Source organism: Cucurbita moschata, unplaced genomic scaffold (genome assembly GCF_002738365.1).
Source record: "Cucurbita moschata cultivar Rifu unplaced genomic scaffold, Cmos_1.0 Cmo_Scf00113, whole genome shotgun sequence".
Lineage (NCBI taxonomy): Eukaryota > Viridiplantae > Streptophyta > Magnoliopsida > Cucurbitales > Cucurbitaceae > Cucurbita > Cucurbita moschata.
In genome coordinates this window covers 77,634-100,197 of record NW_019268629.1, presented here as the reverse complement: position 1 = coordinate 100,197, position 22,564 = coordinate 77,634, and the positions used below count along the sequence as shown (strand labels likewise).

General features: G+C 37.6%; 3 protein-coding genes across 3 annotated transcripts; 1 reads left to right on the top strand and 2 right to left on the bottom strand.

The window, feature by feature from the left end:
- The first annotated feature begins 648 nt into the window (after positions 1 to 648).
- On the top strand, positions 649 to 5,621 carry LOC111439868 (serine/threonine-protein kinase SRK2A-like). The gene is made up of 9 exons (XM_023077333.1): positions 649 to 1,017; positions 1,193 to 1,267; positions 1,416 to 1,517; positions 1,963 to 2,016; positions 2,091 to 2,183; positions 2,261 to 2,353; positions 2,659 to 2,763; positions 2,842 to 2,940; positions 4,924 to 5,621. Exons 1-9 carry the CDS (start codon positions 898 to 900, stop codon positions 5,260 to 5,262), a joined length of 1,080 nt encoding a protein of 359 aa, XP_022933101.1. The 5' UTR covers positions 649 to 897; the 3' UTR covers positions 5,263 to 5,621.
- An 822-nt stretch (positions 5,622 to 6,443) lies between these two features.
- LOC111439867 (uncharacterized protein At4g37920) lies at positions 6,444 to 13,893 on the bottom strand. Its single transcript, XM_023077332.1, has 6 exons — positions 13,667 to 13,893; positions 11,782 to 12,059; positions 11,518 to 11,683; positions 9,906 to 10,150; positions 8,230 to 8,417; positions 6,444 to 6,813 (listed from the first exon to the last, which is right to left on the bottom strand). Exons 1-6 carry the CDS (start codon positions 13,860 to 13,862, stop codon positions 6,588 to 6,590), a joined length of 1,299 nt encoding a protein of 432 aa, XP_022933100.1. The 5' UTR covers positions 13,863 to 13,893; the 3' UTR covers positions 6,444 to 6,587.
- A 1,542-nt stretch (positions 13,894 to 15,435) lies between these two features.
- LOC111439865 (patellin-3-like) lies at positions 15,436 to 18,591 on the bottom strand. The gene is made up of 4 exons (XM_023077327.1): positions 17,301 to 18,591; positions 17,092 to 17,216; positions 16,824 to 16,959; positions 15,436 to 15,837 (listed from the first exon to the last, which is right to left on the bottom strand). The coding sequence occupies exons 1-4, from the start codon at positions 18,489 to 18,491 to the stop codon at positions 15,583 to 15,585; spliced, it is 1,707 nt and encodes a 568-aa protein (XP_022933095.1). The 5' UTR covers positions 18,492 to 18,591; the 3' UTR covers positions 15,436 to 15,582.
- Positions 18,592 to 22,564: the final 3,973 nt, after the last annotated feature.

Here is a 22,564-nt window from a genome sequence, read left to right as displayed (position 1 = left end):
ATTTGCATGCCGAGATTATGACACATTGACGATACTTAAACGTGTCGTTTCAAATCTCTTTGAGCATAAGCTCTCGTGGGTTTGTTTTTTGTTTTCTCTAAATGTCTCGTTCCAATGGAGATGATCATCCCTTTAATTAGCCGATGTGAAACTCCCCCATCAATAATTCTCGGCAATTCTCTCCTCCAACAAAGTATACCATAGAGCCTCCCCTAAGACCTATGGAACCCTCGAACAGTCTCCTCTTAATCGAGGCTCGACTCCTTTCTCCGAAGCCCTTGAACAATGTTCGACACTTAAAATCACTTTTTTATTACACTAATTTTATATTTGAAGTATATTTTTTTTCAGAGGTGTTCCGTGAATTGCATTGAGACATTTTTTAGACTCTAACTCAATTGTTCATAAATTTTTACAACCCAAACAACTCTTATTAAAAAATGAACCCAACTCAATGGAACCCAACCATAAATTTTTTAATTTAAGAGTTCGAAGTAATAAATAAATATAATTATCTATATATATATATATACATAATGGATTTTGAGAGTAGAAAAATGGAGGAATCCAATATGAGAGAGAAGAAGAAGAAAGGAAGAGAGAAGGAATAATTGGTATCGTAGCGTCCATGAAAGACATTCATTCTCATTCTCCATTGTAATTCCTTCTTTTACATGTGATTTAGCGTAATGCCTCTCCTTCTCTCTCTCGTTTATGGCTTCTCCCTGACCCCACCACTATATATATGGAGGAACCCATTTTGCTTTTTGGATCTGATCCCTACCATTTTTAGCTCTTCTTTACCACCCTCTCAATTCCCTTCCATTTTCCCCTTCTTCTTTTTCTTCTCTCCTTTTTTGCTTCTGCCTCGCTCTGTTCTTCGATTCTGCAGCTCGGATGGACAAATACGAGATCGTTAAGGATCTGGGCGCTGGCAATTTCGGCGTTGCCAGACTCCTCCGCCACAAGGAAACCAAAGAGCTTGTTGCCATGAAGTACATAGAGCGCGGTCACAAGGTTTCTTCTTCTTCTCTCCATTTTCCACTGGAAATTATATGAAAATCTTCTGTTTCGAAGAAGTTGGGGATTTTGATTTATCTCAACCTTGTTCTCTATGGCTTCTTGAATTGGGGGATTTTGATCATTTAAGACGATTTGTGGCTGTTTCTTTCTGTTTTGATTGTATTGACAGATAGATGAGAATGTGGCTAGAGAGATTATAAACCATCGATCGCTTCGGCATCCTAATATAATTCGTTTCAAGGAGGCAAGTTCTTACCCTTTTAAGATTTCTGTAATCTAATATCATGCAATTGCCAAAATTTTGATTCTATGAATTAAGAACGTGATGAAGCTGTTAAATGCATCAAGTTTTGGATTAAGAAATAGATTTGAAGTTGGTTTATGATTTGCAGGTTGTTTTGACACCAACGCATTTGGCTATAGTGATGGAATATGCTGCTGGGGGAGAGCTGTTTGAAAGAATTTGTAATGCTGGCCGTTTCAGTGAAGATGAGGTCTACCTCCTTATCCATTTTTCCTTTTTTGTTAGGAATCACGACTCTCTATAATGGTATGATATTGTCCACTTTGAGCATAAGCTCTCGTGGCTTTGCTTTGGGCTTCCCCAAAAGGCCTCATACCAATGGAGATGTATTCCTTACTTATAAATCCATATTATTCCCAACAATCCTCCCCTCGGACAAAGTACACTATAGAGCCTCCTCTGAGTCGAACAATCTCCCTTTAATTGAGGCTTGACTCCTTCTTTGGAGTCCTCGAACAAAGTACACCCTTTGCTCGACACTCGAGTCACTTTTGACTACACATTCGAGGCTTACAACTTCTTTGTTCGACATTTTGAGGATTATATTACATGGCTAATTTAAGGGCATGGCTCTGATACCATGTTAGGAATCACGATTTCTTTGTTTGACATTTTGACCCTATTTCATTTTACAGGCTAGATATTTCTTCCAGCAGCTAATTTCTGGTGTCAACTATTGCCATTCAATGGTAAAATCCAATGAAGATTGTGTAGTTTCTGGTTAAAAAATCGAGTTCGCTTTCTAATTGATTTCACTTTGCAGCAAATATGTCATAGAGATCTTAAGCTAGAAAATACACTTTTAGATGGAAGCACCGCACCTCGCTTGAAGATATGCGACTTCGGTTACTCCAAGGTTTGTGAAAATGCAAAGCTGTTTGATCCATTGGCATCATCTACCATTTCTAACCAACTTATCAATTTCTTGTTTAGTCATCCCTGCTGCACTCAAGACCAAAATCAACTGTTGGTACTCCAGCATATATAGCACCAGAAGTTCTTTCTCGAAGAGAGTATGACGGCAAGGTGCTTATGAACATCCAGTTCAGTGGGTTGATGATATCATATTGGTGAAAACTTAGCTACGTCCAACATCCATGGTTTCACGTTAGGCCTTATGCACGTTAGCAACACACATGGTTTCACGTCCATTTCGATTGAGAAATGACTCTCATAGATAATAAGTTAGTAACCATGATAGAGTTTAGTTTTTCTAATAAATGGTAAGATACTTATTGGTAGGAGAAGAATTAATGAATATACTTTCTTCTCAAATGCAGCAGCTATTTTTTTTTTTCTTCTTTAAATTGATTTCTTTATCCTGTTTTTAGATGGCAGATGTGTGGTCATGTGGAGTAACTCTTTATGTCATGTTGGTTGGTGCATACCCTTTCGAGGATCAGGAGGATCCTAAAAATTTTAGGAAAACGATTCAGGTATATCACTTCCCAACATTGCCACTTTGGAAAGAAAAGTAATTCATCTTTTTTATTATTTTATTTTTTATTTGGCAGCGTATTATGGCTGTTCAGTACAAAATTCCAGACTATGTTCATATATCTCAAGACTGTCGACACCTTCTCTCTCGTATTTTTGTCCCTAATCCATCAAGGGTAAGTTTCATTGGCAAGTTTATGTGCAATGTCTATGCATTATATTTGTAGTTTATACAGAATATTATGTTTATCTAAGGAAATCTAAGAAACTATACCGACATTGGTTGATGCATTGCTAACTGTATGTTTGTAGAAGGCTATTTACTCTCCGTTAGCTCATTTCATACTCTATTTCCCCTGCTGAAGTGATGTTTATTTCACCATACAATCCACTAGTTCACGACTAAGTATGTTCTAAGCCTTTTTTTCCTGCCTTGGTGTTGCCCTCTTTTCATCACATTTATGAGACTGATTTTTGATAAAATTATAGTCTCGGTAGACTGATATGAGTTACAATGTACGAAGTGCAGATATCTTAGTTTCGGTAATGTGTTTGTTCACGATATGTATTAGAAATTCTAACATTTGATACTTGTCGAACACATATTAATCACTCCAACACTTCTCTCTCTCGTCAGTTTGTTGTTGTATGCTGGCACCATGGTTGTAGCTTTCTTCATGTGAGATCCTACATCGGTTGGAGAGGGGAACAAAGCATTCTTTATAAGAGTGTAGAAACTTCTTCCTTGTAGACGCGTTTTAAAACCGTGAGGCTAAAGGTGATATGTAACGGGCTAAAGCAGACCATATCTGCTAGCGGTGGGCTTGGGCTGTTACAAATTGTATCAAAGCTAGACACCGGGCGGTGTGCCAGCGAGGACACTGGGCCTCCAAGGGGGGTGGATTGTGAGATCCCACATCGGTTGGAGAGGGGAACGAAGTATTCCTTATAAGGGTGTGGAAACCTCTCCCTTATAGACGCGTTTTAAAACCGTGAGGCTGATGGCGATACATAGCAGGCCAAAGCGGACAATATCTACTAGCGGTGGGTTTGACCTGCTACGCTTCACTTGTGTTTGGGATGATGAAGAGGTTAGTAATTCAAAAGTGAAGGGTAAAAGACACATATATACCATTGATTCAGATGAAAGAGAGAAGAACAGGAAAATACTCTACTCATAGGAAGAAGTTGTTTCAACATTTCCATTTGGTAGTGCCACAAATAAACCCACTGGATGGCTTGATAATCACTCCTCTGAATCTTCAGATCTTCAAGAAGATAAGAAACTGGTTGTTGTTGGATCCGAAAGATAACCAGCAAAAGAGGAGTTCTTGCTGTTTTGAAGGTTTTAACAAAGGAATGTAGAAGAATTCAATATGTTTAGTATAAGGGGGGACCTTAAAGGATAGAGAGAAATGGTGTAAATGGTAAGAAGATTCTTTGCAGATGGCTTTTGTTTGAATTCTGCAGCCATCCTTTGCTAGCGCCCAAGAGGGCTTTTCCTGGGCGATAGCTTTTATTGCGTTTCGTCATCCTCCCACTGGTCGAGAGTCTTTGGAGGTGGTGAACCTTCTTTCTTGGTTTTGCACTTGCAGTAGGAGGAGGATCCTAATTATCTCGTGTGGTTGGCAGTTTGCTTATTTGCTTCCATCCTCTAAAGTTCTGTTTTAGTTTGGTTTGCGGTGTTGGGGTGCGTAATAGGGATGTTAGTCTTTATTTGTGGAGATCGTGACGAACTCGCCCTTTCGTAATAAGGGGAGGGAGGGTCTTGTGGCAGCCTTGTTGTTTTGCTTTCTTGTGGGGAGTGTGGATTGAGAGAAACAGTAGAATTCTTAGTGGTGTGGCGAGGTCCTTAAAGAGGTTTGGGAGAGGTGAGGTTCCCAACTGTTCATAAATGATTGTAAACATAACTGAGGGTAGATCAAGATGAACAACACATTTGTTGTTTACTTCACTTTTTTATATAACTTACATCTCAGGTTTGTGGGAGTAGCCGAGGTCAAATATTTGACTTCCCGACTTTTCATTCATGTTTCGAATCTTCAGTTTTTATATCGTTCTGTTGCACTATGTTCCCCTGCCAATAGGGACATCCCCACGACGTTTTTATACGCTCGTTTTTAATATTTGAGTACCTCTACATTTGTATGGTTTAACAGAGAATTTCTTTAATGGAGATTAAGAATCATCCATGGTTCTTGAAGAACTTGCCAAGAGAACTGACCGAATCAGCTCAAGCAGCGTATTACAAGAGAGACAACCCGAGCTTCTCCCTCCAAACTGTGGATGAAATTATGAAAATTGTGGGGGAGGCTAGAAACCCACCGCCATCGTCAAAACCCGTCAAAGGTTTTGGATGGGCAACCGAAGAAGAAGACGACGAAGAAGGCAGTGAGGATGTCGATGGAAAGGTGGAAGAAGAGGAAGAGGAAGAAGAAGACGAGTATGATAAGAGGGTGAAAGAAGTTCATGCAAGCGGAGAATTCTTGGTCAGTTAGAAGCGTGTATCTCTCCGGTTACTATTCATTCAGGTTTGTGTGCTTAGATTACTTCGTATGTTCTCGGCGTCGTACTCGTGTGTATAGTCTGTTAATATTTATTATAGCACACCACAGTCGTCTATTTTCGAAGGTCGAAGGTCGAAGGTTTTCATATATAGTTTGGTGGTTTAGGGTCTGCTGTGCTTGTTGTGTTTAAGTCGATGGTTTTGCATTGACACTGTTTGTCAATGAACTGTATGATGGAAGAAGCTGTGTTATTGACATATAATTCAAAGTAGGTGGAAGGATTTTTGGTGTGTAAACCTTGTGCTTACTATAAATCATGATGAATGAAAGAGTAGTTGCAATGGAATGAACTCAAGTTCGAAGCAGCTACATGGTTTCTGATGACCTGAAAAAATCGATCAATGCAATCCAACTCAACACAGGGTTAGTTCGGGTTAGGTTATGAAGCTGTTTGAGTTGCGTTTGATTCAGTGATAACATTTGATTTCGAATGAAAGATTTTGATGTTGAAAAACAACCATCACTCGTAAATGGTGAAATGGCGACAAAATAGAGAGAATGGAAAGAATTCTGGGTAGACAAGACGGGAGAAAATTCTCGTTTTTGTATCGGGATGGAGATTGAGATTGTAGCCTCATTCTCTGTTCCTTGCTAATATATATATGCAACTAGAACAGAACTCAACCGATTAAGCAACCAAAAGATTAGTAGTTCTCAACCTCTCTAAAGTATACCAAAGTAGTGAGCTCCCCCTTTGCTTAACATTTGCTCGTTTTCCCAAAATCAACCATTACAAGTAGAATATAAGTAGAATTTACGTATTGTAATCGATCTCAAGAGTAATGGATTTTCAGCATTTTAACATACATGTCCGACAATGACCTTATTGAAGTCCCTTTTCCTACTGGAAACAAACAAATGAGAATTAGCATGATTGAAATGAAAAGGTTACTATAACAGCCTAAGCTCAAACCCACCGCTAGCCGATATTGTCCGCTTTTCCTTCAGAGCTTCCCCTCGAGGTTTTTAAAACGCGTACAGAGAGAGGTTTCCACACCCTTATAAAGAATCTTTCGTTCCCTTCTCCTACCGATGTGGGATCTCACAATTATGAACCTACAACGTTAACTAAAACTACAAACAGAAGAAAAAGCAATCTAACAATTGTAATAAGAAACAATCGAGTTTAGCACAAAAAATATCGACAAAAATCTATTAAAAATAGAAGTCATATCGTGACACGGGTTACCTAACTTTATAACTATTCTAATGATCCTAGTGCTGGCTAGATTACAAAAAATGAGAGACACTTACAACTATATGGAAACTGCATTTGTAGAGACATGATTTGGTTTTGATTGAGCATTCTGCGACTCATTTTGTTCCAAATACTCAGTTTCAATGGTATCTTTGAGAATGAAAAGCCTTTGTATAACAATAGGCTGAGCCATTTTCCTTGCTTCTCTGATGTCTGTGTCTTCCTGGTTCAGATGGTATGAATCAAGCATGATCTTTATCCACTTATGCAGCTCTTTCGGAGTTCTGTTCCATTACAACAACACTTGTAAGTATTTAATTCTGTTATTTTGGTCGTCAATGTTATAAATCTCGACACTCGTCTAAGCTAACCGTATAGATGGTTAGCTAAGACGAGCGTTGAGATTTAGTTTAGGCATGCATTAAGTGTTCCTTATTCATTACTAGCCTCGACTCGCCTATATGGCTTCCAAATTTAGAGTCACAAAATAAAGACAATAATTAAAATAACCAAACATTATAGACTACGATGATTTTGACTCAAATTTCAAAGAAAAAGAGTCCCTAGCACTTTATGTACAGGCTTAAAATTGGAACTCTAATTAGGTTCTTTGAAGCACGTGTGTGAAAAATCTAAGCCACTGCCGTTTTTTTTCGACATTGTTGTGGAGAATGTTCAAATATGTTTATTTTAACTCGAATTTTGAAGAAAATGAGCCTATAGCACTGTACGTACGGGCTTAAAACTCAAACCCTGAATAGTTCTTTTGAACCACTAAACTTATGTAATGGTCTGAGGCCATCGCTGGAAGATATTGCCCACTTTGGCCTATTACGTATCGTCGTCAGTCTCACGACTTTAAAACGCGTTTGCAAGGGAGAGGTTTCCACACCCTTATAAGGAATGCTTTGTTCTCATCTCAAATTGACGTGGGACCCCCTCCCCCCCACCACCACATTGGGGGTTCAGCATCCTCGCTAGCACACCGCTTGGTATCTAGCTCTGATATCATTTCTAACCGTTCAATCTCATTGCTAACAAATATTGTCCTTTTTGGGTTTTCCCTTCCAGATTTCCCCCTCAAGGTTTTAAAACGCGTCTGCTAGGGAAAGGTTTTCACACCCTTATAAGGAATGCTTTGTTTCCCTCTCCAATCAATGTAAGATCTCACAATCCACCCCCTTGAGGGCACAGCATCCTCGCTGGCACACCGCCCAGTATTTGGCTCTAATACCATTTCTAACCGTCCAAGCCCGTCGCTAACAAATATTATCCTCTTTGGGCTTTTCCTTCCGGGCTTCCCCTTAAGGTTTTAAAACGCGCCTGCTAGAGAGAGGTTTCCACACCCTTATAAGGAAAGTTTCGTTCCCCTCTCCAACCAATGTGAGATCTCACAATCCACCCCCCTTGAGGACCCAACGCCTTCACTGACACACCGTCCAGTATCTGGCTCTGATACCATTTCTAACCGTCCAAGCCCACCACTAACAAATATTGTCTTCTTTGGTCTTTCCCTTCCAGGCTTCCCCTCAAAGTTTTAAAACGCGTCTACTAGGGAGAGGTTTTCACACCCTTATAAGGAATGCTTTGTTTCCCTCTCCAACCGATGTAGGATCTCACCACTTACGAGTTCAAAGACCAAACTAAGTAGTAGAAATATGAAATGTTGATGGAAAATAATGTATATCAGAGTTACTCACGTGTAAATAGCATTTGGATCTTTTGGTTCACTTCCATCACCTGGGGCGAAGGCTGTTGCCAAAGCAGAAAATCGTTCTTCAGGATCTACGATGTTAAGCAAATGCTTTAATAGCTTTATTTCTTTAGGGGCCATGCTTCTTAGACCGCTCTTTGTGGCTTTGTATAAATGATACATTATTTCTTTCACCTACATTCACACACAGAAAGACAGAGAAGGTGACATAATAGTTGCACCTAAAAGTGAAAGCTCGGTTTCTCCGAACAAAAAAAAAATGTGTGAAACAAAGACAATAGACCGTCTCAGAAATGACTAGTTTGAAAAACTCGAGCAAAACTGGGGTGGTGCGTGAAACAAAGACAATAGACCATCTTAGACATGACTAGTTTGAAAAACTCGAGCAAAACTGGGGTGGTGCGTGAAACAAAAACAATAGACCGTCTAAAAAATGACTAGTTTGAAAAACTCGAGCAAAATTGGGGTGGTGCGTGAGACAGAGACAATAGACCGCTCAAAAATGACTAATTTGAAAAACTCGAGCAAAACTAGGGTGGTGCATGAAACAAAGACAATAGACCATTACTAATTTGAAAAACTCGAGCAAAACTGGGGTGGTGCATGAAACAAAGACAATAGACCATCACTAATTTGAAAAACTCGAGCAAAACTAGGGTGGTGCATGAAACAAAGACAATAGACCATTACTAATTTGAAAAACTCGAGCAAAACTGGGGTGGTGCATGAAACAAAGACAATAGACCATCACTAATTTGAAAAACTCGAGCAAAACTAGGGTGGTGCATGAAACAAAGACAATAGACCATTACTAATTTGAAAAACTCGAGCAAAACTGGGGTGGTGCATGAAACAAAGACAATAGACCATTACTAATTTGAAAAACTCGAGCAAAACTGGGGTGGTGCATGAAACAAAGACAATAGACCAAGACCATTACTAATTTGAAAAACTCGAGCAAAACTGGGGTGGTGCATGAAACAAAGACAATAGACCATCACTAATTTGAAAAACTCGAGCAAAACTAGGGTGGTGCATGAAACAAAGACAATAGACCGCTCAGAAATGACTACTTTGAAAAACTCGAGCAAATCTGGAGTGGTGCGTGAAACAAAAACAATAGACCGCTCAGAAATGACTAGTTTGAAAAACTCGAACAAAACTGGGGTGGTGCGTGAACAAAGACAATAGACCGCTAAAAAAATGACTACTTCGAAAAACTCGAGCAAATATGGGGTGGTAGCATGAAACATCTCAAAAATGACTAATTTGAAAAACCCAAGCAAAATTGGGGTGGTGTATGAATCAAAGACAATAGACCATCTCAGAAATGACTAATTTGAAAAACTCGAGCAAAATTAGAGTGGTGCAGGAATCAAAGACAATAGACCGTCTCATAAGTAACTAAATTGAAACACTCGAGCAAAACTGGGGTGGTGCATGAATCAAAGACAATACACCGTCTCATAAATGAATAATTTTAAAAACTCGAGCAACACTAGGGTGGTGCATAAAACAAAGACAATGGACCGTCTCAGAAATGACTAATTTGAAAAACTCGAGCAAAACTGGAGTGGTGCAGGGGGGTTACGTCCGAGAACTTCGAAGTTAACAAGCAGCAAGTAATATTGTGAGCAAGGACATTTTAAAGCTAAAGGTTACCTCATTCTTCATGGTTGTGGATTCTTTAGCAGAAGCCCAAGCACTGTTTATCAAAAGGATCAATGATGAATCAAGTTCCTTTGCCTTTGCAAGACTTGCAATCTTCTCACAAGCCACATCCAATGAGGGAGAATTCAGTATATCATCAAATTTGACCTGTGCTGAATCCAACGTCTCCACGTGTTCTAATGTTCGATCGTAAGCACTAACTGCAGACAGACATCTGGCTGCCAGTCGAGCCACCGCTGCTCGAATAGAAAAAGTAATTAAGAGATAACTAGTGATAAAATCTTCGTCAAGATTAGAGTAACTCTATCTCCTAGATAACAACGTGTATCCATGATACAAACTTTTCGACTAATAATCGCAAAGCTAATTTAGGGAAACAAAATATGAAGAACTATAACTTTTATTATTCCGCTCTAAAGTGAAAAGGCATGATGGAGCTGTTAGGAACCACGACCCTCCACAATGGTATGATATTGTCCACGTTGAGCATAAACTCTCGTGGCTTTGCTTTTGGTTTCCCCAAAAGGCGGAGATAGTGTTTCATACTTATAAACCCATGATCTTCTTCTTAATTAGCCAACGTGGGACTACTCCTCTCAATAATCCTCAACAATCCTCCCCTTGAACAAAGTACACCATAGAGCCTCCCCTGAGACCTATGGAGCCCTCGAACAGCCTCCCCTTAATCGGGGCTCGACTCCTTCTCTAGAGTCCTCGAACAAATTACACCCTTTGTTCAACACTTAAGTCACTTTTGACTACACTTTCGAGACCACTTTTGACTACACCTTTGAAGCTCACAACTCTTTGTTCGACATTTGAGGATTTTATTGACATGGCTAAGTTAAGGGCATGGCTCTTATACTATATTAGGAATCACGAACCTCCACAATGGTATGATATTGTCCACTTTGAGCATAAGCTCTCATGGCTTTGCTTTTGGTTTCCCCAAAAAGCCTCATACTAATGGAGATAGTGTTCCGTACTTATAAACCCATGATCTTCCTCTTAATTAGTCAATGTGGGACTACTCTTAATAATCTTCAACAATCCTCCCCTGAGGCCTATGAAGCCCTCGAACAGCCTCCCCTTAATCGCGGCACCACTCCTTCTCTGTAGCCCTTGAACAAAGTACACCCTTTGTTCGACACTTGAGTCAATTTTGACTACACCTTTGAGGCTCACAACTTATTTGTTCGACATTTGAGGGTTTTATTGACATGGTTAAGTTAGGGCATGGCCCCGATACCTAATTAGAAATCACGAACCTCCACAATGGTATGATATCATCTACTTTGAGCACAAGCTCTGATGATTTTGCTTTTGGCTTCTCCAAAAAGACCTCATACTAATGGAGATAGTGTTCCATACTTATAAACCCATGATTTTCCTCTTAATTAGCCAATGTGGGACTACGAGAATTTATAATCCCGGCTAAATTACACGATTAAGTTTATCTAAATACTTGTAAAGATGGTTCAAAGATAAGGATGCAATAAACATGAACTAAATCTGAGATCAAATCTAGACTGAATTTATGTGAGTCTTGGTTTAATCCAATGCCAAAACTAAGATAAATCATTGAAAGTATTCAAACTATTACCATCATGATCTTCCAAACTGTCATGGGTTTCTGAAACCAAAGTAAGGAACTTAAAAAAATCCTCTGTGAACTCTTTGCGCCGCTTGGCAACTATCGCATTAATGTCGGTCGGGCTGTCCTGTAATTCCTTGAGAAGTTCACTGTGGATCTCCATTTCATCATCGATCTGTATATTGTCGTCGGAAATGGTTTTCGTGAATAAAAATCGTAGCACGAAAGTTTAAAGAACAAATGTAGAGGAAGAAGAAGAGGATAAGTACATACCCTTTTGACCCTTCTACCAAGTGAAAGTAACTTCTCTTTCATGATTGGATCACTCTCCCAATCTGCTCGCCTTTGGCAATGACTGTAGAAGCTCTCCCTATACTTTTTCCACTCTTCCCTAAACACCAAAAGCTTCCTCCATTCTTTAGTTTTGGGCTTCTCATTCATGAAAATGTCAATTATTTTATCACAAAATTGAGAGATGGTATATCCTTCTGCAACTTCCATCTCTGCTTGCTCTTCCATTTCCGTTGTGGCTACATCGTTCGTTCGTGCACCTGAGAAGCAAGTTCTAGAACAATATTGAAACATAGAAGATAGAAGAACTACAAGATAAGCCAAATACTCAAGGTACTTAGAACCTCCCTCGTGTGTTGAGGATTGCTGGGAGGGAGTCTCACGTTAGCTAATTAAGGGGATGATTATGAGTTTATAAGTAAGGAATATATTTCGGTTGGTATGAGGTCTTTTGGAGAAATCAAAAATAAAGCCATAAGAGCTTATGCTCAAAGTGGACAATATCATACTATTATGGAGAGTGTGTTTACTAACACATGGTATGAGAGTCATGCCCTTAACTTAGCCATGTCAATAGAATCCTCAAGTGTCGAAGAAAGAAGTTTCTAGTCTCGAAAGTGTAGTCAAAAGTGATCAAGTGTCGAACAAAGGGTGTACTTTGTTCGAGAGCTCCAGAGAAAAGAGTCGAGCCTCAATTAAGGGGAGGTTGTTCTAGGGCTACATGGGCCTCAGGGGAGGCTCTATGGTATACTTTGTTCGATGGGAGGATTGTTGAGGATTGTTGGGAGGGAGTCTCACATTGGCTAATAAAGGATGATCATGGGTTTATAAGTAAGGAGTACATCTCCATTGGTATGAGACCTTTTGAGGAAACCAAAAGCAAAACCGTGAGGGTTTATGCTCAAGGTGGACAATATCATACCATTCTGGAGAGTCGTGTTTCCTAACACATTGTATCAAAGTCATGCCCTTAGCTTAACCATGTCAAATAGAATTCTCAAGCGTCGAACAAACGGTATACTTTGTTCAAGAGCTCCAGAGAAAGGAGTCGAGCCTCAATTATGGGGAGGCTGTTCGAGGGCTACATAGGCCTCAGGGGAGGCTCTATGGTATACTTTGTTCGAGGGGAGGATTGTTAAGAATGGTTGGGAGGGAGTCTCACATTGGCTAATTAAGGGAACGATCATGGGTTTATAAGTAAGGAATATATCTTCATTGGTATGAAGCCTTTTGGAGAAACCAAAAGCAAAGCCATGAGAGTTTAGGCTCAAAATAGATAATATCATACCATTGTGGAGAACCGTGCTTCCTAACACAATGCACACATTCATCCTTTCATACCCACTATTAATAACAAATCAGAATGACCATAACAACGTCCCGACCTTATTAATCAAATAGTATTCCTAATCCTATCCCAACAGCATGTTAGAAACCACGGCTCTCCACAATGGTACGATATTATCCACTTTAAACATAAGCTCTCATAGCTTTGCTTTTGGTTTCTCCAAAAGGCCTCATGCGAATGGAGATGTATTCCTTACTTATAAACCCATGATCGACCCCTTAATTAGCAGACGTGAGACTCCTCTCCCAACAATCCTCAACACAGCGTTCTTATTAGAATCCTGGGAACTCTGCAAGAGCCCAAGAAGCACCACACACACGCACGCACAACTTAGTTCCTAGCCATTTATTCAATGATTTTCCAGTCTAAGAAAAGTTCGTGAGTGACGGTGGATACATTTCATAGGGTTTCAAAGATTAAAAACAAACGGATATGAATTCAGAAGCCCCAATTATCGTGAAAGAAAGGGCAAGAGGTGAACAGAAAACAAAACGGTAGTGAAAAAATTGAAGAACTCACTTGCGTTGAATTGCATTGGGGTTGGAACAGTAGCTGTCGCTCGGTTGTCGGATTTGGAATTCTTCGGTGATGATTTGAAGGGTGTAGCAGAGGAGATGGATGGAAGGGGTTTTTGAGCGGCGGAGAAGCGGCGGAAGATGAATGTTTTGGTTGAGGAAATGGAGAGCTGAAAGGCCAACTGATTTGTGATAGCCATTGCCGGCGCTAAGGAAGAAACTGGAGCTGGAGCTATGTAGATGCTGGGATTAGGATTTTAAAATGGGGGTAATAATCAAAATAAATATATTTAATTTTTATTTTTAATAAAAGTAAAATATTAGCTCCTCAAATATCTATTTATTTATTCTTAAACATTTAATTAAAATTCACCTTTTAATTTTAATATATATTATGAAAAATTATATTTCATACAATTAAAAATTATTTAATATATATAATTGTATCAAAAATCCATAAATTTGTATTAGTTTAACTTTAGAAGAATCTACGAGTCAATGTAATGCATAAAGTTTGCATTTATGTGAACCAAACTCAATCTATGGGAGGGTCTAGCCCTACTCCTATTAATGCATCGCGCCCTTTAGTGGCTGGCTCTAATATCATTTGTAACACCTCAAGCGCAGCGGTAGCAAATATTATCTGTTTTGGCCTGTTATATGTCATCGTTACTTTCGTGATTTTAAAATGCATTTGTTAAGGAAAGGTTTACACACCCTTATAACAAATGTTTTGAGTTGAGTTGCGGTTCGATTGGTGGGTTGACATTGTTTTTGTTAACTCATTTATAGATAAATATGATTTTTTTAAAATAATAATAATAAAAAAAAAAAAAGCGAGACAATCCAACTCAAGAAAATAGAGTAGAACAACTGTTCAAGTCATTCATCGACCCAACCAACTTAAAGTTTCAAATTGGTCCAAAAAAAACTTTGTTAAACGATAAAACTTGGTCTCGGGATTCCTAAAAAGACTACAAAAGAGGAGGTAAATAACTTTTGTATTTAAATATTATATATTTGAAACAAAACGTCCTCCAATGAAGCCGTTTATTTCATTCTCTATTTACAATGTTTTGTCTCTTCCAAACATTTACATTCTTTCCTTTTATTTCTTTACATATAAAGTAATTGAACGTCTATCATATATGTGAGATCTTATATGGGGAACGTAACATATCTTATAAAATTTGAAAATTCCTCCCTAGTAGACGCGTTTTGAAAGCCATGAGGTTGACGACGATACGTAATGGGTCAAAGCAGACAATATCTACTAGTGACAAGTTTGAGGTTTTACAAATGGTATTAGAGTCAAACACCGGGCAGTAGGCCAGTGAGAATGTAACCCCTAAGAGGGGCGGGTTGTGATCTCCATGTCGATTAGAGAGGAGATTGAAGCATTCCTTAGAAGGGTATAAAAAACCGTGTGAGAATGAAGGCGAGGGCAGTTACAATATCACTAAATCAAACCATTTGAGCCACGTGGTGGGTCCTTATTTGTCTCAAAACAACTCTACTTATTATTGTTATTAAAATCTTTCTTAATCTTAAAAAAATTTAGTTAATTTAATCTTCCACCATCAACTTATTCCGAAAATTGGAGAAAACTACACTACACCAAAATAAATACATTATTATTTTATATTTTATATACTTCATAAAAATAAATTAATAATTTATAACAAATCTAAAAATAATTTGAGAGAGAGAGAGAGAGAGAGGATAAAAGAAAAATAAATAAATTAAATAAATAAAAACACAAGAAAAAAAAAGAAAAAAACATGAACAATGATTAGATTACATAACACCCATGAGCTTAGAAAAGGAAAGAAAAAAACATCTCACAACAAGGAATTCAAAATTTTATGTTTTTTTTTTTTTTTTTGGGGGAAATATATATAGAAAAAATGGATTTAGGGTTCATAGAGATTTGGTCTTGAAGCGGTAGAGGAGTTTCTTCTTCTTGTTGGTCGGATTGTCAATGGACAGAACCACCTTACCAGCCTCGGATATCTTGAATGTGTTTGTAAGAACAGGATGGTCTTGTGACGACGACGCCACTTTTCTTGCCTTGTCGATTATCACCGTGTAGCTTCCCTCCCCGCTCGGTACGTACTCCGCCCCATAGCTCACATCCCATCCGACCACTCGAACCTCCCACGTCACAGTACATGCCTACATCAACCATATCAACATCAACATATTTTAATTATGCGTGTACATGTACATCAGATGATTAAAGAGATGTTTTAGAATTAATTAGCCGACAATCTCAAAACTAACACGAACCCACATGAATACACAACCACATTAACACTATCAACATCGACATCAATATCAACTCTCATCATTTCACCTTAAACCCGCCATCATAAATTTTATTTATGTCTCTAAACTTATCTAGCTATCATCATCTAGTTTCAATTATGCTTGTATTTATAGCAGATGATTAAAGAATCAACTAGTAGACAATCTCAAAACTAATGAACCCACATGCGTACACAACCACATAGACGATATCAACATCGACATCAAAATCAACTTGCCTAACTATTGTCTAAATTTCAATTATGTGTGTACATTATGACGGATAATTAAAGAGATGTTCTAGACTAATGAACGACACAAAAGTACCACTCGAACCTCCCACATCCACATCAACGTCGACATCAATATCAACTCCAATTTCACCTCAAACCCATCAAAGTGTTGTGTTATGTCTCTCAACATACCTAATCATCATCTAAATTTCAAAAAAATCAATTAGCTAATGAAATTTGAGTAGAGAAATTAAAAAGTTTTTCTCAATAATACGACAAGATGGGTTATAAAACTAGACCTAAGAGAAAAGGAAATGGCAAAAGAAATTGAAATTTGGGAAGTAATAGGATCCAAAGTGTAAAAGGGTATCATGAGAAGGCATAGACAGTCAAAAACAGAGAATTTCAAAGACGCTTTAAAATAAAGAAACAGGGAGTGAGAGAGAGACAGAGAGACAGAGAGACAGACATAATGGGTCATTTTGGACTGTCGTGTCCAGAGAATCCAATGAAATGCACATCTTCCAACGCAAACATTTTCAAATTTCATCACTATCTTTGGTTTTCATTTCTATATTTCTAAAAAATTTAAGGAAAAAGAAGGAGAGAAGAAATAGGAACCTGAGTGACAGGATATTCGACGGCGTGTTTGGCTGAGGGTTTCACTGTGATTTCAGTGACGCTATCACATGTCTCGAATTCCCCATCTTTGCTCATTCCTCCATACTTCACTGGCAGCTCTTGCGCTGTTATGTACCTGGTGGTAGTGTGTTTATCCAAAATTTCCAATTAATTTCCACCCTAAATTACCACAAATCGCTGATTCCAATATGAAAACACAGAATTCAAGAACAATATATCTCTAGCTTTAATCCAAATAAGAACATACCTCAGAAGGGTCTCTGCAGATTTGGAAGGTCCAGCAAACACAAACTTGCTCTTAGTTCTATGAGTCAGAAATGGGCTCATCATTCTATTCACAGCCAAATACCACCAGGGAACATTGATGAACACCTACCCAAATTCAAAACCAAATCCAAAATCAGAAACAGATCATTAATTAATCATAACATCGACAATTATAGTTCAATGAAAGACCTGTTTGGCAACGAATTCTGGGTAGTTATCTTGGAAGATCTGAAGGGCATGTTTGGTTGCCTGTCTTAGCTCCCATTTTCCCAGCCCTGGAGAGTTCTTCAGGTCGTTTACATGAACCATGGTGCTAATTCCTCCGGGATTGAAATCCATTTTCCGGATGCCTTTCTCCAGAAACTGAATCCTCCAACGGAGAAATTTCTCCCGTTTCTCCTCGTCGGAAAATGTTTTCTGGTAAAGCTCTCTGTTCTGAAATTCTCCGTACACGTTGTAACAGACTGGATGCCCTTCTTTGTCCGATCCGTGCATGAACGCTACTTTCTCCAGATCGCTCCCTAAATCTTCCTCCAACAGTTCGTCGATTTTGAAATCCTTTCTCCATTGGATCGTGTTCTTGATCATCGCGAATGATTCTTTCACTTTGAAATCCCTCGCTCGGAGGAATTTCAGTAGTACAACATCGGTTCTCTCGTCCGCCATTAGCGGTATTCCCCAGATTGACACCTCCTCCGGCACCACGGCAGTCGGGGGAGGGTTGGCCGTTGTGTCTACGGCTTCTTCAGATGGTGCTGCGGCGGAGGCGGCAACGGCGACAATCGTCTCTTCGATTGCTTCGACTGTTTTTGCTCCGTCCTCATCCACGAGTGATTCGGTTTGCACTGCAACCACAACTTCCTCCGCGGCAGGCGGCGGTTTTTCTTTTGATTTCTCTTCTTTCTCTGCTTCACCTGCATTTGCTTCGGCGATTTTAGCTTCGGCTTTCGGCGGCTCTTGTTCTTCATCGGAGCGCTTCTGCGCATCATCGACGGTTTCATCTGTCTTCTCCACCACAGCCTCCGACGAAGATTCCTCAACCTTAACCGGCAATGACGACGGAGGCGGAGGCGTAGGCTGAGCAGTGAATTCGTGCTTATTAAGCGCTTCCTGAATAAGCTGCTTAAACTCTTCCAAAGCTTTCTTCTCAGAATCAGAAAGATCAGCGAGTTTAGTGCTCTCCTCCTTGAAGGAATCAGCATCCGCCACGACTTTATCATCACCAGCAGGTTTCAACACTTCAGCCTCCGCCGCCGCATCAGGAACCTCTCCTTCCGCCTTCAATGGCTCCTTCGCGGCGGGCTCCGGCAGCGGAGGAAGGTCCTTATTGGGCTTCTCAGCAAGGGGAACATCGGTGATAACGACTTCTTGGTCAGTCATGGTTGTGGGGGAGTGGAGAAAGTTGAATAAGGGGTTTAGGGTTGACAGAGAGAGAAGAAGAAATGGAAATGGCGGTGGTAATGGCGGAGATCGTGGGAGTGAGAGACGCCGTTTTAAAGGAGCGGGTTCAGACCGTTTGGTGCTGTGACGTGTAATATTCATCATTAAAACAAAATAAAAATAAAAATAAAAAATAAAAAAGGAGAAGGCGTGTGGGTCGTGGGGGCGTGACCAAAAGTCGTTTGTGGGGTTAACCAAAAAGTGGAGTGAGAAATTATTTAAACGGCTATTTATTTATTTCAAAATTAAAAATATCTAAAATTAAAAGTTAAGAGACTTATTAGATATTTTTAAGAACGATGTATACCGGTTGAGTACCGTTTACAACCAAATCCACTTTAAAAAGTTGGGTCGGATTATCGATGTGGGATCTCACATCGGTTGGTGAGGAGAACGAATCATTGGTCATAAGAGTGTGTAAGTCTCTCTCTAACATACATGTTTTAAAACTGTGAGGCTGACCAGAATAAGTAATGGGACAAGCTAGACAGCATTTGTTTGTGGTAAGCTTAGGTTGTTACAGTCGGGTTGCTCGGTTATTTTTTTTTATTTTTTAATTATTTGAGAAATGCTACTTTTCTACTCACTACTCAAATATCAAGTACTTACAAGTCACAACGTGCCAATAACATTGGTTACAAACGTCGAATATTCTTAATTTTTCACAATAATTTAGAAAGTAAGGTTACGTTGTAACTCTATCTTCAAGTTTGTCCAAAAAAATGTCAACCCACGAACCAATTCGAATTTTTAGTTTTTCAAAAATTAAACGTAACTCAAACAGACGAAAAAATCTAGCCCAACCCAATTAGTTGTGTTGAATGATGAAAGTCCGACATCGGCTAATTTATGAAATAATCGTGGGTTTATAGTAAAAAAATACACTCTCCATTGCCATGAGACCTCTTGGGGAAGTCCAAATTAAAGCCATGAGAGGTTATGCTCAAACTAAATAATATCGTATCATTGTGAAAAGTCGTGTTCGTCTAACCAGGTTTTGGTTGGATTGGATAGTTCAAGTTGGTTGAATTTTGAGTCATATCGACGCGATTAATTTTAAAGAAAGTTTATGGATTAGACTATAAATTTTTTATTAATTTATAAAATAATTAAATGACAATGAAAATTTGATAAACTAATATATAAAAAGATAATATGTAACGGTAATATCTTTTGAGTTGTATTGTGCGGTAACGAATGTCTAACATGTCCACATTCGTGACATTTATTCTTAAATAAATAATTTTATCTTTATTCGTTGCTTATTTTGTATTTTTCATAGATTTTTTTTATAATATAATAAAAATGTCGATGTCAAACTCATAGACATGTAGAATTAATAGATCTATCACGTAAATATTTTAAATTTTATATCTAGTAAATTCTATGAGATGTTCGTGGGTTGGATTGAGTCAGTTTGAAACATTTTTTAGGCTAACCGTAAACTTATTGTCAGATCTTTTATTGAAAATTTTATTTTTAAAATTTTTAATAAAAATAAATATTAGTTAATAAAACATTTATTTATTTGTTTTTAAATATTTAATAAGATTTGCATTAAATTTGAATATATATTTTTAAAAATTAGAAATAATTAAAAATTATCTTAAAACCATTAGAAAATAAATAAATCAAAAAATATATATTTAATAAAATATGTGACTAGGATATTAAGTGTGGGGCCCAGTTAAGGAGGAAATTAATTTAATTTAATATTATATTAGGCTGTCAATTGGAGGAGTCCACAGTGTTTGGGAATAATGGTGCGGTGCCGTTTTACAGAAATCTTCGCCGAATCTGCCGGCACGGCATTTCCCTTTACAAGACTTTTTATTTTCTTTTTCTTTTTTTATTTTATTTATTTTCTTTTATTATCTATCTGGATATGGACCCAACATTCCCTCGTTAATCTATACATTTATTATATTTTTTTTATTGTTTAAATTCACATTTTTCTTCCAATTTTGTTGGAAAATATTTAATATGTTTTTAAACTTTTAAATTTATATTTTAAAATATTAAATATGTTTACCAAATATAAAATTTAATTTTCAATCACATATTTAATATAGAGTTATTTGATATTTTAATAAATAAAATTGATAAAGAAATATCGTAGATTTACTAGGAATAATCTCGTTTTCGAATGGATCGCTAGTATATTCATAATGGGATGCTGAACTTTCGAGTTGTCCTTGATGGAATCTATGTCTCCTTCCTCTCTGTCTCGTTCTCCAATTATACATAATGATATATTATGTATGTTTTTATTTGATATATCGTACTTCAAGGAATGTAAATCTTATGACCAAGATGATATGACTGTGTGTACAACTCTCGAGGCTCCGAGAATTGAAATATGTTATAAAGTATGACAAAAATGCCATGAATATGAATATGTACGTATACTATGATATCATGGAAGTTTTGTATGCATAAAGTACTCCACTCAAAATGATACCCTTTAGGGATACAAGCTTCCCACAGAACCGACATTACTCGCCCGAACTCCAAATTCACACTTTCTAAAGACATACACTTCTATAAACCACAACAGACACATAAATCACATCACTCAAATACACACTACTGACACACTTACACAAACAACATCCTACGAAACGATCTATCTAAAATTTATAAATTACCTCAAAATTTTTTATTTTTTTTAAAAAAAAATTAAGATTATAATATTACTTTAATAAGTTCGCGAGTATTTTTAAAATGTAATACCAACGGTTACCGTCTTTTAAAAAATTTTAAAAAAATTTAAAAGTATTAGTAAAACATTTGGAAATTTAATTTTGAATATTTTAAAAAATATTTAAGTTATTATTGAAATGTTTTTTAGAGTGGATCGAAAAAAATAAAATAATAATGAAAGGAAAAAGAAAGTAAGGGGACCTAAAAATAATAATGAGAAAGATAAAAATAAAAATAAAAAAAGGAAAAGAAAAAAAGAAGAGAAAAAAAAAAAAAGGTGGAATCAGTAGCGATTTCCATGCGCATTAGGCTTCACCATCATTACCGCCTCCAACCCCAACGTTCATAAACACTCTCATCTCACCGTCCATTGGGTTGACCAAATCCTCACCGTTCATTCCCCTTTCCAATTTATTTATTTTTTAAAATTTTATTATTAGATTTTTCAGTTAAAGTACATGACAGTGGGATGCGAGTTGGCTGACTTCAATATCTGACCTGTAAATATTTGGGTTTACATTTCATTATTATTATCTCCTCTCTTTCTAACCAACAATAATTATAAAAAAACACATTTTATTTAAACTATTCATAATACCACTGTCACCTCAGCCCAGTCAGCTTCCTACTTCCACGTCATCACTTTTATAAGAAATATATTATTTACATACATCCTGGTGGTTATCTATCCAATTTTTCTGTGTTAAACGTTTTTTCACAAATGGTATTAGAGCTAGACTCTGAGCGATGTGTCAACAAGGAAACTGAACCCCAAAGGGAAGTAGATTGTGACATTCCACATCAATTGGGGAAGAAAACGAAACATTTTTTTATGAGAATGTAAAAACCTCTCCCTAACAATCATATTTTAAAAACCTTGAGAAGAAGCTAAAAGAAAAAGACTAAAGAGAACAATATTTACTAGTAGTGGATTAGGCTGTTATATTAAGACTAAGACTAGACATCTATGATGCAACTTTAGGTATTTGGATGAATGTAAATATTGTATAAAACACAATTTGTATTGTGTTCGTGAGTTAAATTGAAGGCCTATCCCTTACTGATGCATTTACCTTTACTACCAACCCCTACATGCATTCCTTAAACTATTGGTTGACAGACATTGTAAAGATATATAGCCAATAGTCAGAAGTTTACCCAAGTTAGACCGGAGAGACAAAATATTTAGGCTTTCTACCAATTACCGGAGACTCTTCGTCTGAGATTTGTTCCATCTCAAACTCGAATCAGGAAGAATGTCCTTGAACTGCAGATCAATCATAATGCGCAAAAAAAAAAAAAAAAAAAAA